General features: G+C 48.0%; 2 protein-coding genes across 7 annotated transcripts in view; both read right to left on the bottom strand.

The window, feature by feature from the left end:
• Positions 1-9,463, bottom strand: part of DOP1B (DOP1 leucine zipper like protein B) — a 132,699-nt gene extending 123,236 nt beyond the window's left edge. For all 6 annotated transcript variants that reach the window (XR_006270533.1, XM_043474687.1, XM_043474688.1 and 3 more), the window contains exons 1-2: positions 9,311-9,463; positions 3,214-3,378 (exon numbers count right to left, since the gene is read on the bottom strand). Coding sequence is in view for 5 of the 6 variants with exons in the window: in XM_043474687.1 (XP_043330622.1) it covers positions 3,214-3,351 (138 nt within the window). In the remaining variant the exon portion in view is untranslated. The remainder of the gene's footprint in view (positions 1-3,213; positions 3,379-9,310) is intronic.
• Positions 8,670-9,976, bottom strand: LOC122444721 (basic proline-rich protein-like). The gene is made up of 2 exons (XM_043473370.1): positions 9,969-9,976; positions 8,670-9,813 (listed from the first exon to the last, which is right to left on the bottom strand). The coding sequence occupies exons 1-2, from the start codon at positions 9,974-9,976 to the stop codon at positions 8,670-8,672; spliced, it is 1,152 nt and encodes a 383-aa protein (XP_043329305.1).
• Between the last annotated feature and the right edge of the window lie 8,443 nt (positions 9,977-18,419).

Genomic DNA, 18,419 nt, shown 5'->3' with positions numbered 1-18,419 from the left:
TCATATCATGTGTTTGTGTATCATATTGTTTGCATTTCCCAACCCTAGACTGTTTAATTTTGAATGTCTGAATTGCATGTGTGCTATGAGTTAATTTTATTCTTACTACAAACTCAATATTCATCTATGAAAAACAACAACAGCAAAAAACACAAATTTACTCAAAATGAATCAAAGATCTAATTGTAAAAACTAAAACTAAAAACTCTTAAAGAAGAAAACCCAGGGGTAAATCTTCTTGACTGTGGAATTGGCAATGTTTTCTTAGATATGCACCAAGAACATAAGCAACAAAAGAAAAAACAAATGAGACTTCATCAAAAATTTTAAAATTCTGTGCATCAGAAGACACAATCAAAAACCTAAACAACAGCCTGAAGAATGGGGAAAAAAAATCTTCAAATCACAAATCCTGTAAGGGACTAGAATCCAAAATGTAAAAGGAACTCTTACAAATCACAACAAAAAGACAAATAGCATAGTTAAAAAAATAAACAAAATACCTGAATAGAAATTTCTCCAAGGAAGGTATACAAATGGCCAACAAGCAAGAGAAAAGATACTCAAAATTTTAGTCATTAGTGCTAAGTGAAGTCACTCAGTCGTGTCTGACTCTTTGCGATCCCGTGGACTGTAGCCCACCAGGCTCTTCTGTCTATGGGATTTTCCAGGCAAGAATACTGGAGTGGGTTGCCACCTCCTTCTCCAGGAGATCTTCCCAACCCAGGGATTGAACCCAGGTCTCCCGCATTGTAGGCAGATGCTTTAGGAGAATGCAAATCAAAACCCTAAGATATGTAAGATATACCGCTTCACACCCACTAGAATGGCTATAGTCAAAAAAGAAAACCACCCTGAAAACTGTGAAGAAGAAATTGGAGCCCTAATACATAGCTGGTGGGCATGTGAAAAGGGGTAGCTACATTGAGAGGAAAACATCTCAATGGTTCCTCAGTAACTTCAATATAGAGTGACCCTGTGACTAATCCCACTCTTAGGTATACTCCTGAAAGAAATGAAGACAGGTGCTCAAACAAAAACTTGTACACAAATATTCATACAGTACTACTCAGAAGGGCCAACTGAATAATGGCTAAACAAAATGTGGTCTGTTCATACCCAGGAACATTATTCAGCCATAAAAATCAATGAAGTACTGATACAGGTGACAATGTGGATGGACCTTAGAAACACGCTAAGTGAAAGAATCCAGACTCAAAAGTGCCACATTATTGTACGATTCCTTTTATGTGAAATATCCACAGATACAGAAAGTAGCTTAGTGACTACCAGGGCCTAGGTAAAGACACGAAATGGAGAGGGTTTCCCTTGGGGTGGGGAAAATGTCTGGGAAGTAGACAGTGGTGATGGTTGTTCACCATCATGCATGCACTAAAAGCCATGTATTTTAAGATGGTTGATTGGGGCTTGGTGGCTCAGTGGTAGAGAATCGACCTGCCAAGGCAGGAGAAACAGGTTCGAGCCCTCGTCTGGGAAGATCCCACATGCCACGGAGCAACCAAGTCTGTGCACCACAACTCCTGAGGCTGTGCTCAAGAGCCCAGGAGACACAGCGACTGAAACCCTTGCACCCTAGAGCCCGTGTTCTGCAACAAGAGAAGCCACCGACACGAGGGGCCTGAGCAACTACAGAGTAGCCCCTGCTCGCCACGACTAGAAAAAAGCCCACCCAGCAACAAAAACCCAGCACAGACAACAAAAATTAAATTAAAAAAAAAATGAACAGCAAATTTTACGTTGCATGAATTTTAACTCAACAAAAAAGCAGTAAGCACACCCGCCTCTCCCCAAAAGTATGGTATTATTAGATTCCAGGAGAGTCAAGTACTAAAACAGTAAAATGTGTAGAAGAACTGGAATATGTCCAAGGCCCACTCCAGGGCATCTCACTTTCCCCTAAAAAAGCAACCGACCTCTGTGCAACACAGTGAATGTTACCTTCAGCCAGAAAAGTCCTAAGTCAGAGTTCTGTCACCAAAGCATTCTCAAGCTCTTATTTGCTGTTTTATTATACATTTCCATCCCAGCCCCGGGGGCTCAGACAATAAAGAATCTGCCTGTGATACAGGAGATGAGGGTTCAATCTCTGTGTTGGAAAGATCCCCTAAAGAAGGGAATGGCAGCCACTCCAGTATTCCGAGGGAATTTCATGGACAGAGGAGCCTGGTGGGCTACATTTCATGGGGTTGCCAAGAGTCAGACACAACTGAGTGACTTACATCATCACTTTCCTCCCAGCCAGCACCAGCCACGGGGTTCACATGTTGTAAATATACTTTGCAGAGGCCGCACGGCTTCCTGGGCACTACCTGCAATAACCTCCCGTCTCCTCTTTGCCATCTGTGGGTGCTGATAGCTGCTTTCGGGCGGTTGGTGCTGGACAGCTGCCCAGGCTCTGCCCCTGTGATCAGGCTGCCCGCCTCCTCTCTCCCCCTGGTCCCTTGAAGCACTGCCCAGCCCACTGCCCTGGAGGCCACGTGGCCGCAAACACTCTTGGGCTCCAAAGTCAGCTGTCACACCCAGGAGTCCAGGTAATCGGCAACAGAACCAAGCACAGCCTCTCTGAGCCCAGGTTATTGTCTTCCTAAAGGTCACAGTAGTCACCCTCCTTCTGGGCAGGACGGAAATAAACAAAGGTCCCCATCCATGGCACACGAGGTCAAGCCTACAAGTGATCGGTTTTGGTCTTCTTAGACCCAACCCACTTTCCCTTGTCCAAACACACACACAATTTCTGGACAGATTTCCATAACTGCTTCATCCTTTATTTTTCTAGGAGTTACCAGTTAGTAGTAAAATGGTGGAAAAGATTAGAGAAGAAAGAAAAAAAAAGCCATAAAAATCCTGAGCAGTACATGACAGACCATTCACCTCTGAATAACTGGATTGTTTATAAATCTATCTTGTTTAGACCTAATATTGTTGAGAAAAAAAAGTGTTCTGCTGTTATAGGGACTTTATCCACACTACAGGTGCTGTGCTCAGAAAGAAAGGGCTCGAAGAGGAGGTTCATACGCTGATAGGTTAATAGCAGGTAACTTGGGTGACAAATTAGCGGCAGTTCTTCTTATCTGATGGCTGTAATCGGCATGCAGTGTAATATTAAAAAGACAAGCCCTTGAAACAATAAAAGGACAGCTGTGTGCCCGCCCCCCCCACCCCCCCAGCGCAAACACTCCCAGCCCCACATACCTTGTTGAGCTTGCCCAAGGAAGATATAAGATCCGCCCATTCACTCGAGGACTCGAAATTTCTTAACGCCTTTTCGATCACGGAAGAGTAATTTCTGTATCTGTAATCATTCAACAGCTCCTGCTCCTCTGGATCCATCTTACATTCTCACAGCAGAAAAGGTATCTAAGAGGGAATCGGAGGACAAACAGATGCGGCAGCTCTTCGAGGATGAAAAGTGTCCCCAGTCTCTGCCCTGGAGGCCACGTGGCCACAAACACTCCTGTGCCCGCACGGGCTGGGCGATCCAACTCAAATATTTAGCAAGGCTGCCGAGCCAGGCACTAGGGGATAAGATAAATGGTTCTGGCCCTCCTGGACTCTGAGGGAGACAAATGGATGGAGCCGAAAGAAGGAAAACACTTAGGGTTCCACTTAATGGACAAAGTGAACTCTAGGAGCGAAACTCACAAAGTGGCTAACTGTGTGTTATTGCCAACTGCTACTTCTGAATGCACGTGGTTCCTACCAGCACAGGGCATCCACTGGCCCTAAGGAAAAGCAGATCTGTGGTCCTAACTGAACAGCTGCTTTAGCACTAAATCCTTCACAACTAGACTCCAAGAGAGGACTGTAAGTATTCTACAAGAAAATCAGGCGGGGGAAAAAAAAAAAAGTTACAAAGCCCAAGGACCTAAGCGTGAAGGGTCTGACAGCAGTGGGGTCAGAAATCCACCACGTGGCTGTTCATTTGCATGTGGGTGTGCTCTTGTCTGACGCTTTGTGTCCCCCATGGACTGTAGGCCACCAGGCTCCCTTGTCCGTGGGGTTTTCCAGGCAAGAATACTGGAGCAGGGTTGCCGTTTCCTTCTCCAGGGGATCTTCCCCGACCCAGGGATCAAACCCACGTCTCCTGCATTGCAGGTGGATTCTTTACCACTGCGCCACCTGGGGAGCCTTGACTGTTCATTTTCTAAGTACCAGTTATCTGCCTGGCCCCCGGCAGGGTGCAGCCCCCACAGCTCTATGTCTACAGGCAAGGAGTCTGGATGGAGGTGTGTGACACCAGGATCCAGGTGGTTGCCGTTTTCTTTTGGCGCTTGTATATTCTTTCCTTCTTTTTCTTCCCCTGTGGCTAGATGCATTCATTATACATGAACCGCTGCAGCTACTGCAAAGCCTGAGGCAGCGGTGGTAGGGTGGACTCCTCTGGTCTTTTGCCTTCCACCTTTCCCCTATTTTATGCCTCAAAACAAAGGTTTGATGTTGGAGCTGAAGCCTCACCTTGCAACCCAGGGGAAAGAGCCACCTTTAGGGCATGACTTCCATGCGTTAAGTGGAAGGAAGGCGCCACACCAACCTTGGACACTCTGCCCCTGGACTTATTGCTTTCTGCATGTTAAGAGTTGAGTTTAAGCTATTAAATCAAGTGTTCTGTTACTCACAGCTAAACATGATCCTGACTGATTTATGAGCCTACGTGGTATCTCACTAGCTCATGCTCTGAAAGGAGAGAGAAGCATGGAGTAATAGCGACGTGAGTAAATTCCCCCGAGGTAGCGTCAGTTTGCTAACCAAACTGCGTGTCATCAATCAGATAAAAAGGCAAATATTACTTCATGAAGAAACCGAGCTGCAGGGACAATGTGATCTTTAAGCCTCAGTTTTTCATTTCTTGGCTCTGGGGAAGTTTTAAGACTCTTGAGGTCTTCTCTTAGCTTTCTGATGGTTCCGGGCCCCCTGTGATCCTCTTAAGGCCGACACAACTGACTTCCAAATCATCAACGCCAGTGGACTGTTTCCTCATTCCCCTCCCAGGAGGACGGTGCAGCAGGCCACTTCCTCCTCCTGCAGACAGCCTCCCAGCAGCCCACACTCCTCTGGGCCATCTGCCCTGTGCTGGCTCCCACCCACCTCCCTGCAGGCCCACCCTCATCTGCACGCCTGCCAGATGCTGGCATTCCTGGGCACCATGCTTGGGCCCCTCTCGCCCTCTCTCTCCCCTCAATGATCTATTCCTTTAACTAACTAATACCAGCTTCATGCTCATGACTCACAGGTTTATAGCCCTCCAAACCTCCCCCTCAAAGACCCAAATTCATGCCAATGCTTCCTTGACTTCTCTACACGTCTGAAACTTAGCGTGTCCGAAACTAAACTCTCGAGTGTCTATCAACATCATGTGGTCTAGCCATATGATGGCACACCACTCAGTGATGAGAAAGAACGAAGTGCTGAACATGTTACATGTGGATGCACCTGGAAGATACAAGCTTAGTGGAAGAAGCCGGTCATAAACGGCCACACATCATATGACTCCATTTATATGAAATGCCCAGAATAGTCCAGTCTGCAGAGATGGCAAGTGGATGCGTTCGTGGTTGCTTAGGGTGGGGAGCGGGAACAGGGAGTAACTGCAAATGAGCACAAGGGATCTTTTTTATGGTGGCGGGGGATGGGTAATGGAAATGTGCTAAAAACTGGATTATGGCCATGGCTGCATATCTCTGTAAGTTTACTAAAAATCACTGAATGATACACTGAAAGAACTTTACAGTCTGTAAATTATTAACTTTATAACACTGTTTTTAAAAAACCCTCCCCTCTTTTTTCCTTTTCCAGTAAGTTTATTATAGAATATTGACTATAGTTCCCTGAGCTATACAGTGGGACTTCGCTGTTTATCCATTCTATATATAATAGTCTGCATCTGCTAACCCCAAACTCCCAATCCACCCCTCCCCCTTCTCCCTCGGCAACCACAAATCTGTCCTTCATGTGCGTCTGTTTTCATTTTATAGATAAGTTCATTCGTGTCACATTCTAGACTCCACACAGAAGTGATATCATATGCTATTTGTCCTTCCCTGTCTTTCTGACTTACTTCACTTAGGATGATAACCTCCAGTTGCATCCATGTTGCTGCAAATGGTCATTATTCATTTTTTATGGCCGAGCAGTATTCTACTGCTCGGTGTATATACACCTTATCTTCTTTATCCATTCATCGGTTGGTGGGCATTTAAGTTGCTTGTGTAAAAAAAAAAAAGCCCTCCACTCTTAGAGGGGATATATGTACACTTCTGACTGACTCAACTGTTGTACAGCTGCAACCAACACAACATTGTAAACCAATTATCGTCCAATTAAAAATAAACTTAAAAAAAAAAAGAAGCTCTCCACTCTTGATTCTACCTGCATAGCACGTTCCCTCCCCGGTCTTCCTTTCCTCAGAAGGTGACCCCTCCACCTATGAGACCTTTGACGTCGTCCTGAACTCTTCCTTCTCTTCACCAGCCACATTGAGCCCAAGGCCTGTTAGCTCATCTTCCAAAACACCCGTGGACTCTCCACTGGGTGAGCTTCCTCCTGCAAGCTTGCAGAAGCCTCCTAAGGCTTCTCCTTCAGACTCTTGTCCCTCTGTTCCTGTGTATACTTTCACAGAGCACTCCAAGTCCTCTTAAAACATAAAGCACTTCCCCACCTCGGTGAAACTCTTCCCACTGAGCCTATGTATAGTAAGCCCACACTCCCTTCATGTCCAACCCACTTCTGGGCCTGCAAGGCTCTACCTGCCTCTCTCCTTGCAGCACTCTGCTTGTCCTGAGATAATTCATCCTTCCACAAGGCTTTTGCACATGCTGGACCTCTCTGCAAAAATACAATGTACTTTCAAAAAAAAAAATACACTGCCCTATGCATAGGTACACAATAGGATTGTTGGCTCATTCCTGGAAAGGCCTGCCTTCTTTTCTGAAATAATATTTCATAGTTTTTTAAAATAATAAGGATGGTAATGAGAGATGTTGTTTGTTTTGCCAAGTAAAGACATAAGAATTTAGTACATCGCAATGGTCTAAGTGCTTTTTTTTTTAATTCCAGGAGATTTGTAAATCTGATATTCCATATTTCTGAACCATTGTAATACACCACGCAGTATGTTCACTCTATTAGGTGTCAAAGCACCAGGCAAAGAAACAGGAACAAGGCAGAGTTCGACTCCCACAGTTCAGAGCCTAATAAAAGAGGAAATGCCTAAACACGTAATTTCAGTTTAACATGGCATGGAACTTCCCTGGCAGTCCAGTAATTAAGACTCCTTGATGCCAGTGCAGGCGGCATGGGTTCCATCCCTGGTTGGGGAACAAAGATCCCACATGCCTCAAGGTACTGCCAAAAGGATGAAAGTACAATAAAAACTAAAGGATACGTTTTAAAAACTGAATGTGTACACAGAGTGATGATGGCAAGAAGGGCAGAGGGAGCCCAACGAACAGCAGAGAAGTCCTCCAAGTCCACGAGTGTGGGCGCTTGCTAGCAGGAAGAGAGCATTGTCAGTGACAGCACGTGTGTTTAGGACGTGGGGATAGCCAAGGGGCACCACTGCTCATGGCAAGCAAGGTCTAAGCCCAGTAAGAGCGGGTAACTGGAGCAGCTCAACGTTATGGTTGGTTATAAGAAAGCCTCCTTGATGTCACTAACAGCCCGGGAAAGAAGTTTGGAAACAGTCAAGCAAGCTCTTTTATTTCAAAATATGGGGCACCTGATGCTATGCTCATAAGCAAGACTCCTGGGTGGGCTTGGTAAACCCATCATTTCTGCATGTATTTCTCTCACGCCATACACAAAAGTCCTAAGAGATGGTATCATCAGCTTCCAGATGAGGATGTTGGGATTGAGGCCTTCCAAAAAAGGTGCCAGGGTCCCAAGACAGGCAACTGGCAGAATCAAGATTCCAGTTCAGGCCAGCCGGGTGCCACAGAGCCTCGACCATATTACGCCACAGGTGAAACTCAAGAGTGTAACCTTTATCGAGCTCTCCTGACAATGATTTTGCAATCTCCTCCGAATACCTTTTCTGTGAGAGACTCAATAACTCAGTAAGAGTGAGTATAACAACTTAGTAACCATTACACCCAAAGCAGCAGTCCTATAAACAAGCACATGGGGCCAGATGAATCCGCCGGAAAAAAAACGGAAAACTCTCAGCTGGGAATCTCTCACCCTAACCACGCTTAATTTCTTAGAAAAGCAAGCTGAAGTGAAAAATCAACCACCCAGATCCAAAAGAAGTTAGTTTTAGAGATGCTGACATGAAGGACCTGTTTCTGAGAAGAAAACATAAAAGCGAAAAAAATGTCAAAAAGTCACACCTCTCAAGAGAGAGATCCACTTATCGATAAATAATGATCCTCTGTCTCAGCACGAGAAAAACACTCATCTGCAAGCGGTTTAATCGACTCTAGGCCACACAAGATTTTGAATGGGGTCTTTCAGATGGTAATTAGATTGTAGTGGAAAAACGTGAGGCATACAATGGGCGCCAGCTTTGGCGGGGAAGAGGCGCCTCCACTTTCTTACCAAAAAAAAAAAATCCTACCAGGGTTCTCCCGAGGGTAGGGCAGTTGACCGAGGTCAGGGAAAACACCTGAGGGTAACAGCCTCCATAAGTGGGGCAGAGATGCTTTAAGGACCATTCAGGGCGTCAGCAGCCGGCGGCGAGACTGCAAGACGATGCAGGGGCCGGGCGGGCCGAGCGCGCACTGCGGCTCAGATTCCCTTCTCCAGAGGACAGTCTGGAAGACTTGGGGTGGTGGTGGGGGTGGTCTTTCCTCCACGGGGACAACCTTCATCTCACAAAAGGTCTCAATTCTTAGCCCAGCTTCCCGAACAGGACCGGGAGCAAAAACAAAGGCGCGCGCGGCTCCAGCATCCGCCGACCAGCTGGCGGGCCGTGACCCACCTGACCTCCACCTGCCGGACGAGAAGGCCGCGCGCGCGTGCCGGGCCTGCCCGCCTTCGCCGCCGGGAGCCGGGGAGACCTGGGGGTGGGGGTGGGGGCCCGGCTCAGGCTGGCGGGCGGCCTCTGGGGGTGGGGTCGAGGGGTCCCGGGCCGGCGCCCCCACGCCCACTGGCGGGGCTCGTTCGGGCTGTCCCTGCGCTGCTGCAGTGCGCGCTCCACAGAGCCACCTGCATGCAGCCCGGGCGCGCCCCCGAGGCGCCGCCCGAACCCCTGGGCACCCGGCGAGGACGCCACCGCCGCTCGCGGGCCCGCGGGAGGAGACGCCGCCCGGCTCCCTCGGCTTCCGTCTAGCAGACGAGCGCGCGGCCCACTTACCGGCGGCGGCGGCTTCTTCCGCGGAAGGCGCGCCCACGGGAGAGGCGCGGAGGAGCCGGCCTGGACGCCACGGGTCGAGCGAGTCCGCCGGCACCGCGGAAGAAGCGCCGCGCCCGAGCCTCAGCGGCTCCGGGATACTGGGGCCGGCCGGAAGGCGGGTCTTCGGCGGCGCCTGGGGAGGGCGTGGCCAAGGGCGGGTCCTCTGCTGGGGCGTGGCTTGTGGGGGCGTGGTCTGTGGGGGCGGGTCGAGGGGCGGGCCCTCAGAGCGTAGGGGCGGGGCTAAGGGGCGGAGATCCTCTAAGGACGGGACGGGGCCAGCGTCGGGAGGTGGGGCCCTCGAGGCATGTGGGCGGGGCCAAGGGAAGAGCCCTCGGCGCGTGAGGGCAGGGCCGAAGGAGTGTCCTCGACGCTGGGGGAGGGGCTTCCAGGGCGGTCCCTGGGCTCGGGGGCGGGGCCAGGAGGCGGTTCCCGGTGGGCGGGGCGGGCTCAGGGAGGTGGGTCCTCTGCGCGCGGGGGCTGGGCCTGAGCCCAGGCCTGGCAAGCACCGCGCTTCCACCCGGTCTTCCGCAGAGTCAGGGAATCAGCCGTCCCCAGGTGGGGTTTGGAGTGACAGGCTAGGAGAAACCGTTGCACCCGAGACCGGTGGGGTCCGTGGCACCTGGCCATCGGGACCACGCCCCAGAGCCTCGGGGAGGAAGCAGAGCAAACCCCTCCATACATGCTCGGGCCGCAGGAGGTTTGAGGGACCCTGGCTAAGGTGCCCCACCCCAGCCCACAGGCTTCACTTTTCCCATCTTTGGCATCAGAGGAGGTGAGGGAGATAATTCCTGCAATGAGCTTCTTTATGTAGCTCTGGCTTAGGAAGGAGACCTCACATCAAGCCTAAAGGGCATAAATATTTCCAGATAAACCCCTAACCCCTTTCAGGGGTCTTCGGGACCCACACAGTCCAGACTCACCCAGCCTGGCCTGACAGCAGCAGGGCAAGAGGCACCTGATGACCGGGCTCAGGCAGAGTTCACCTGAGCACCTGATGACCCCAGCTTGGGGCTCCCAGCCAACCAGAACAGTGCCACCTGTTGATTGAGGTTGTGGTTTTTGCAGAATCAGATTTAGTCTGGGGCTCAAAAATACTAGGCAATCGGTGAAAGAGTCTGAGGGGATGGGAGTGGGGAGTCTATGAACACGCTGAAATTGGATAGAACATGTGTTTATCTGTGTTTCTGGAGAAAGGGTATAGAATTTGTATCACGTTCCCAGGGGCTCTATCTCCTCACCCAAAATACCAAGAATATTTTAATAGTTTGAGATGCTGGACCTCTGGCCCAGCCAGGCTTCTGATTCTGATCTTCCATCTCCATTTCATCCATACCAAGTGTCCCAGATGAAAGCCCTCTAATAGTTCTAGAAATGGTCTTAAAGTGGAAACAGAAGAAAACTTAAAGGATTGAGCATTTGGCAAGACAAAGAATTAATGAAAATTGATTTCCTAATGAAGATGTGATAAACTCCATCTTTACACAAAGTTGACAAACATATGAGTTTCTTTTCTTTTCTCCTTTTTTTTTCCTTAGGCTCCTCAAATCCTACCACTTTCCACATTACATTGAACTAACAGAGTTAAGGTGGCTTCCGAGGTGGCTCAGTGGTAAAGAATCGCCTGCAATGCAGGTGACATGGGTTCAATCCCTGGGAAGATCTCCTGGAGAAAGAAATGGCAACCCACTCCGGTATTCTTGCCTGGGAAGTCCCATGGACAGAAGGAGCCTGGCCGGCCCCAGTCCATGGGCTTGCAAAAGAGTTGGGCACAACTTGGCGACGAAACAACAATAGAGATAGAAGAATTGCTTGTATCCACCGTTAAGAGTAATCAGTCTGTCTGTGCCAAGACCACCTTGTACAATTTTGTCTTAATGCATTTATATAAAATAACACGTGTGACTTGTAGTTAGGTCACCTAGCGCTGAAGAATGCCAGGTGTGTGGGAACTTAATTTAAATTAACTTTAACAAATCAGGATAGTATAAACCCTTAAAAGAAGAACTCCATTTATAATCAGGCTTGATGGTAAATGTACAGCACTAAGATTCGAACCTGTCTTCTTATAAGGATCTGTTTACCTGGTTCCAGTTGCCTTGTCACCCTTGATCTATTACTGAGCTATGTTCATGTGTTTAAGTTATGTAAATAGCCTAGGTGCCTTGCATAATAAAACTTTAATTAGGGCACTTCAGATTTAATTTAAATCAGAACTGTAAGCCTTTTGACAATAAAGAAGGCTCTGTAAATCACAGGAAATGACATTTTCTGGCTCAGGCTTAGTGTTTAGTATTAGTCGCTCAGTCGTATTTCATTTTACTCTTTGCAACCCCATGGACTGTAGCCCGCCAGGCTCCTCTATCCATGGGATTCTCCAGGTAAGAATACTGGAGTGGGTAGCCAGCCATTCCCTTCTCCAGGGGATCTGCCTGACCCCAGGCTCAGGCTGGTCCCCCCTATTAGGGAGATTGGCCAGGGAAACACATCCTGAGTCTCCAGGAGCAGATACTGGTGACTCCCTAAGCCAGTCTCTTCTCCACCCACCTGGGTAGGAGTCTTGCGTAGCTCTGTAGTTGATGCTGTGCCTACGCTGTGTTGACTTGCAGGAACAAGTAAACCTTTGTTGGGATCATCATTATCACCTGTTTCATCTCCGCTGCGTCACTGTTTGGGCTCTTCAGCTGTCACAGTCCTATTGCAGTTCAGTAGGTGAGGGTAAAGGTGATGCTGTGTTTGGGTTCCCCACACAGGTGTCAACCTAGAAAACTGAAAACATGTGACAACCTGAAAAGTGTGTCACAGAGAAGCTGATGTGGGTGGGATCTCTGGCTCCATTCAGTGCCTAAAAACACGTTGTATGAGATAATTCATTTAAAACATGCCACTTCAGGGAATTCACTAGTGATCCTGTGGTTAGGTTGCCACACTTCCACTGCAGGGGGCACAGGTCACTCTCTAGTTGGGGAATTAAGATCCTGCAGCAAGGCCAAACAAATAAAAAATAAAACATGCCACTTTATTTTCCTGCCTTTTATTTCTATTCTGTGCATTTCTCTTTTTTTCCTTTTTTTAAGAAAAAAAAAAAAAACAACTTTTTATTTTGTATTGGGGGGGGGGCTTCCCTGGTGACTCAGCAGTAAAGAATCCACTTACAATGCAGGAGACACAGGTTCGATCCCTGGGTCAGGAAGATCACCTGGAGGAGGGCATGGCAACCCACTCCAGTATTCTTGCTTGGAGGATCCCATGGACAGAGGAGCCTGGTGGGCTACAGTCTGTGGGGTCGCAAAGAGTCAGACACGACTGAAGCAACTAAGCACTCATGCACGCACATGGTCTATTAGCAACGCTGGGATAGTTTCAGGTGAAGAGCGAAGGGACTCGGCCACACATATACATGTATGCATTCTCCCCTAAGCTCTCCTCCCATCCAGGCTGTCACATAACATTGAGAAAAGTTCCCCGTGCTATACAGCAGGCCTTGTTAGTTATCCATTTTAAACATAGCAGTCCATCCCAAACTTCCTAACTATCCCTTCTCCCTATCCTCCCGCTAAGCAACCACAATCTCATTCTGAAGTCTGTGAGTGTGTTTCTGTCTTGTAAGTAAGTTCATTTACATCATTTCTTTTTAGATTCCACATCTAAGGGACATCATACAATATTTCTCCTTCTCTGTCTGACTTACTTCACTCAGTATGATAATCTCTAGGTCCATCCATTATGCTGAAAATATGCCACTTTAAAACCATATTTCATTTGTCTAGTTCATGGAAAAGTTCACATAGAGGCTGGTTTGGGGATCTAATAACCATATGGCTTACAAATCCTTTAGATTTGATGTATTATCTCCTCTAATTTTTACACCAAAGGAGTTGCCTGTGATCTTTAGACCCGTAATAGTGAAGTTGAATATACCAAGTGCTAGGCACCAGGGAATTTTGTGGTCAGACAGTCCTGGATTGAAGAAGGCAATGGCAGCCCACTCCAGTACTCTTGCCTGGAAAATCCCATGGATGGAGGAGACAGGTAGGCTGCTGTCCATGGGGTCTCGAAGAGTCAGACACGACTGAGCGACTTAACTTTCACTTTTCACTTTCAGGCATTGGAGAAGGAAATGGCAACCCACTCCAGTGTTCTTGCCTGGAGAAGCCCAGGGACAGCGGAGCCTGGTGGGCTGCCATCTATGGGGTTGCACAGGGTCGGACACGACTGAAGTGACTTAGCAGCAGCAGCAGTCCTGGATACAATTCTGACTCTTGGCTCTTAGCTGTGCGATCTTGGTAAGTTAAGCAGCCTCTCCAAACCTTTATTTATTTATTTGAAAAATGACATTAACAGTTACCTCAGGGACTTCCCTGGTGGTCCTGCGGTTAACACTCTCCACTCCCAATGCAGGGGGCCTGGGTTCGATCCCTGGTCAGGGAACTAGATCCCACATGCCACAAAAAAGAGTCAAATGCCACAGCAAAGATCAAGGATCCTGTGTACCACAACTAAGACCTGGTGCAGTCAAATAAATAAATATTTTTAAAAAATCTATCTCAAAGGACTGTGGTGAGAATTATACGAAACAATGTTGGGAAAGTATTAAGCATGACTTATGGCCTAGCATGCCATGGGTTTTCAATTCATGATTTTTTCCCCCTTTCTGATTCCAAGCCTAAATATTCTTCTTTTTCCTTTACAGCACACTATGAAATGTTTTCATGCACTACAATTCTTTAGATTCCTTTTGGTTGTAAGCAACAATAAGCCACTTCAAACTGTCTTAAGGAAAAGGGCAGCTTCTTTTAAGGGTACAAGAGTTTCTTAGAGCATCTCTTAGAATCCAGAATATCAGGGATGATCTGAAGCTGGAGGGAGAATGGATGCTTCTGTGAGGAGAGCGGCCTTTCTTAGGGGGAGGGGGCAGTCTGTAGCTGCTTTTTAAAGTTTATTTGTGCTGGGTCTTCATTGTAGCAAGTGGGTTCCAGAGCACACAGGCTCAGTATTGCCATGGGATCTTAGTTCCCCAACCAGGGGTTGAACCTATGTCCCCTGCTTGAAAGGCAGATTCTTAACCACTGGACCACCAGGGAAGTTCCTGTAGCTGCTTTATTTTATTTTTTAACTGAACCATTGTTTTTTAATCGAAGGATAATTGCTTTACAATGTTATGTTGATTTCTGCCTCACAGCGTGAATCAGCTGTGTATACATATGTCCCCTCCCTCTTGGTGGTGCGAGCGGTAAAGAATCTGCCTGCCAATGTAGCATATGCAAGAAACAGGAGCTGGATCCCTGGGCCAGGAAGAGCCCCTGGAGGAGGAAATGCCAATCCAGCTCCAGTATTCTTGCCTGGAGAATCCCATGGACAGAGGAGCCTGGAGAGCTGCAGTTTATGGGGGTCCCAAAGAGTCGAACATGACTGAGCGCATACACAGCCTCCCTCTTGAACCTCCCTCCCAGCCCTCACCCCATCCCACCCATTCTGGTTGCACGGGGTTGAGCTCCCTGTGTTATATGCAGCACCTTCCCAGTAGCTAGTTATTTCACACGTGGTATCCTGTGTGTTTCAATGGTGCTCCCTCAGTTTGTCCCACCTCTCCTTCCCACCCTGTGTCCACAAATCTGTTCTCTGAAGCTGCTTTCCTTCAGAGTCGGTTGCGTCCTTCTCTGACGGTGCCTGGCTCCCCAGGCTCCCTAGGCAACGTGGGGTGGGGCGTGGTCACTCACAGGAGCCGCTCTGCTCACTCCCTGATCCAGCCCAGCTGGTCCTGCCCTTCAGCGGAAGGGCCTGCAACTGGCGCAGTCAAGAGAGGCTGGCAGGACAGTCACCTTGCAGCTGCTGCGGCTCCTCACAGGAGAACAAGCAGGGGGAAGGGGGCCAAGAGAGAATTCTCAGGAAGAGGGTGTTGGGAAGATCGTTCAGTAAAAGCCCCCTCTGACCTTTCCATAAGAATGAGAAATGCCACTCTGATCAGCAGCTTACAATTAGGGGTCTTCTAAGTGGGCTACATGCTGATCCAAAAAATATCAAGTCAGGACAGGCCAGAGACAAAAAAAAAAAAAAAAATGGAGAAGAGCGGGATCAGCCCGTTTACGCGTACATTTCCTGTCTAATCCCATCAGACAGAGCCTGAAAGGGCTCCATGGTTCCTGTGCTTCTGCCCATCGTTGGCAAGAGTCTGGAGGCTGGCTGCAGAAGGCCAGAGTAGGAAAGGTACTCAGGAAACTTATGGAAAGCCATTAGAATGTTTTTAGAACCGGCCAAGCAGTCATTAAAATGTCTTAGGAGCTATGGTCTGAGACGAATATTTAATCACACACTGTAGGGAAGGTTAGAGGAAGTGATTCAGACTTCCCTCTACATAAAGTGGATGGAAAAGTGACGTGAGGGTTGTGAGCAGCCAGGCTGCCAATACAAGTCATAGAATCAAAAATCGTAAATACCTTGCCCCCTGTCATGGACCAGAAATACCAGTGTCACCTGGTTAGTCCTGGTCCTCCACATCCATGAAACCTTGAACATTTCCATACTTCACTGATTCCCCGAATGGAAAGCAGTGTTATGCCTTGTGTCTGCAATGCTGTTGTCAGGAAATGGGACGTGATCCTCGTGGTCACGAGCCAGTGACCACGTTGCTGTTTCTCACTGTGCGCAGTCCATCACAAACTTGAGGTAAACCTGTGATTACTTTCCTTTGTATTTTGTCCATCCTGTACATGTTGGGTTTTTCTTGTTTGGCTAGCCATTCTTTCTGAAATCTTGACTCTCTTGCAAGCTTTCTTTTTTTTAAATGTTATCTTATTTTTGGTGGCATCGTGTCTTAGTTGAGACACTAAGGATCTTCATGGTGGCGCATGGGCTTCAGTCTGGTTGTGGTGCTCGGGCTTAACATGGCATGTGGGATCTTAGTTCCCTGACCAGGGATCGAACCTGCGTCCCCTGCATTACAAAGTGGATTCTTAACCCCTGGACCACCAGGGAAGTCATGAAAAGTGACTTCTGAGTGGGATACAGGCTAATCCAAAAAATACCAAGTCGGGACACGGCTAGAGACAAAAAAAAAAAAAAGGAGAAGAAAGGGATTGGGCTACTTTGCAAAGTCACTACTTTCTTTGCAAGTATATTTCTTGTCTTTTGTAACATCCTTTAGTCACCAATGCTTTTTCTTTTTTCTTTTTTTTAAATCTACAGGGTATAACCAGAACCCAGGAGGCTGGTTGCAAAACCAATCCCATTTGAAAGTGGTGGAGTTGCCTGTTGTCAGAGATGATGATAGAGGCTCAGGGAGGCCTTGGAAGCATCACCCTGGGCTGGAGCTCACAGGGGAGCAGAACAGGTTAAGGAGAAGGTATCCGTGTCTGTCGGAGCAAAGAAATGGCCTGGACAAAGTTGTCCAGGATGAACGAGATGAGAGGGGTGGTGCACATCCTGGGAAGAACACAGAATGCAAAATCCGAATGGGAAACCCGCTGTGGAGGAAACCATAACCCAACAAGATAAGGACATTCCTCCCAAGTCCTTCAAGCCACACAACTTCGTGTCAGAACCAGTTTCAATGTACTCAAATATGGGAAATCAGAATGTGTTATAAAGCTGGGTGGACAGAACTAAGGAAACAGGATGCATTTATAGAAACAGCCAGGGAGGGACTTTCCTGGTGGTCCAGTGGTTAAGACTCTACGCTTCCCATGCAGGGGGGTTCGATCTGCGGTTGGGGAACTAGATCTCACATGCCACAGCTAAGACCAGGTGCAGCCAAATAAATAAAAAAAGAAAAGAGCCTGAAAAAAAAAAGAGAAAGAAACAGCAAGGGACAGCTGGAACACGGATGGGACCCGCTCTGCAGCCCTGGGACCACTCCGGAAACTCGTGGTTCTCTCAGTGCAATCCCCGCACCAGCAGCCTCTGGGAACTTGTTGGAAATGCACGCCCTTGGGCCCCGATGCTGAGCAGTGGCTTATCACACCCTCCAGGTGGCTCTGCTGCCCTCTAATATCTGGTGACCACTGGACTAGGCTGTATGTCAAGGCTGTATATTGGCACCCTGCTTATTTAACTTATATGCAGAGTACATCATGAGAAACGCTGGGCTGGATGAAGCACAAGCTGGAATCAAGATTGCCGGGAGAAATATCAATAACCTCAGATATGCAGATGACACCACCCTTATGGGAGAAAGTGAAGAAAAACTAAAGAGCCTCTTGATGAAAGTGAAAGAGGAGAATGAAAAAGTTGGGTTAAAGCTCAACATTCTGAAAACAAAGATCATGGCATCCGATCCCATCACTTCATGGCAAATAGATGGGGAAACTGTGGAAACAGTGGCAAACTTTATTTTTTGGGGCTCCAAAATCACTGCAGATGGTGATTGCAGCCATGAAATTAAAAGACACTTGCCTCTTGGAAGAAAAGCTATGACCAACCTAGACCGTATATTAAAAAGCACAGACATTACTTTGCCAACAAACGTCCATCTAGTCAAGGCTATGGTTTTTCCAGTGGTCATGTACGGATGTGAGAGTGGACTATAAAGAAAGCTGAGTGCCAAAGAATTGATGCTTTTGAACTGTTGTATTGGAGAAGACTCTTAAGAGTCCCTTGGACTGAAAGGAGATCCAACCAGCCCATCCTAAAGGAGATCAGTCCTGGGTGTTCATTGGAAGGACTGATGCTGAAGCTGAAACTCCAATACTTTGGCCACCTGATGCGAAGAACAGACTCATTGGAAAAGACCCCGATGCTGGGAAAGACTGAAGGCAGGAGGAGAAGGGGATGACAGAGGATGAGATGGTTGGATACTATGACCAACTCAATGGACATGAGCTTGGGTAAACTCTGGGAGTTGGTGATGGACAGGGAGGCCTGGCGTGCTGCAGTCCATGGGGTCGCAAAGAGTTGGACATGACTGAGCAACTGAACTGAACTGGACTGGACTAGATTTGTCTCCCTCTCAGGGCTAGAGTTTGAGCAGAACAAAATCGCTCAGCTCCCTTCCAGAACCAGACGCTTTCTCAAAGGGAGACTGTCATTGAGGCTCCCCAAGGACGGAAACAGAATAAAACTACCACGCCACAACTCA

The sequence above is a fragment of the Cervus canadensis genome, chromosome 7 (genome assembly GCF_019320065.1).
Source record: "Cervus canadensis isolate Bull #8, Minnesota chromosome 7, ASM1932006v1, whole genome shotgun sequence".
NCBI lineage: Eukaryota > Metazoa > Chordata > Mammalia > Artiodactyla > Cervidae > Cervus > Cervus canadensis.
The sequence above is the reverse complement of the archived record's forward strand: the minus strand, read 5'-3'. Positions and strand labels throughout refer to the sequence as shown.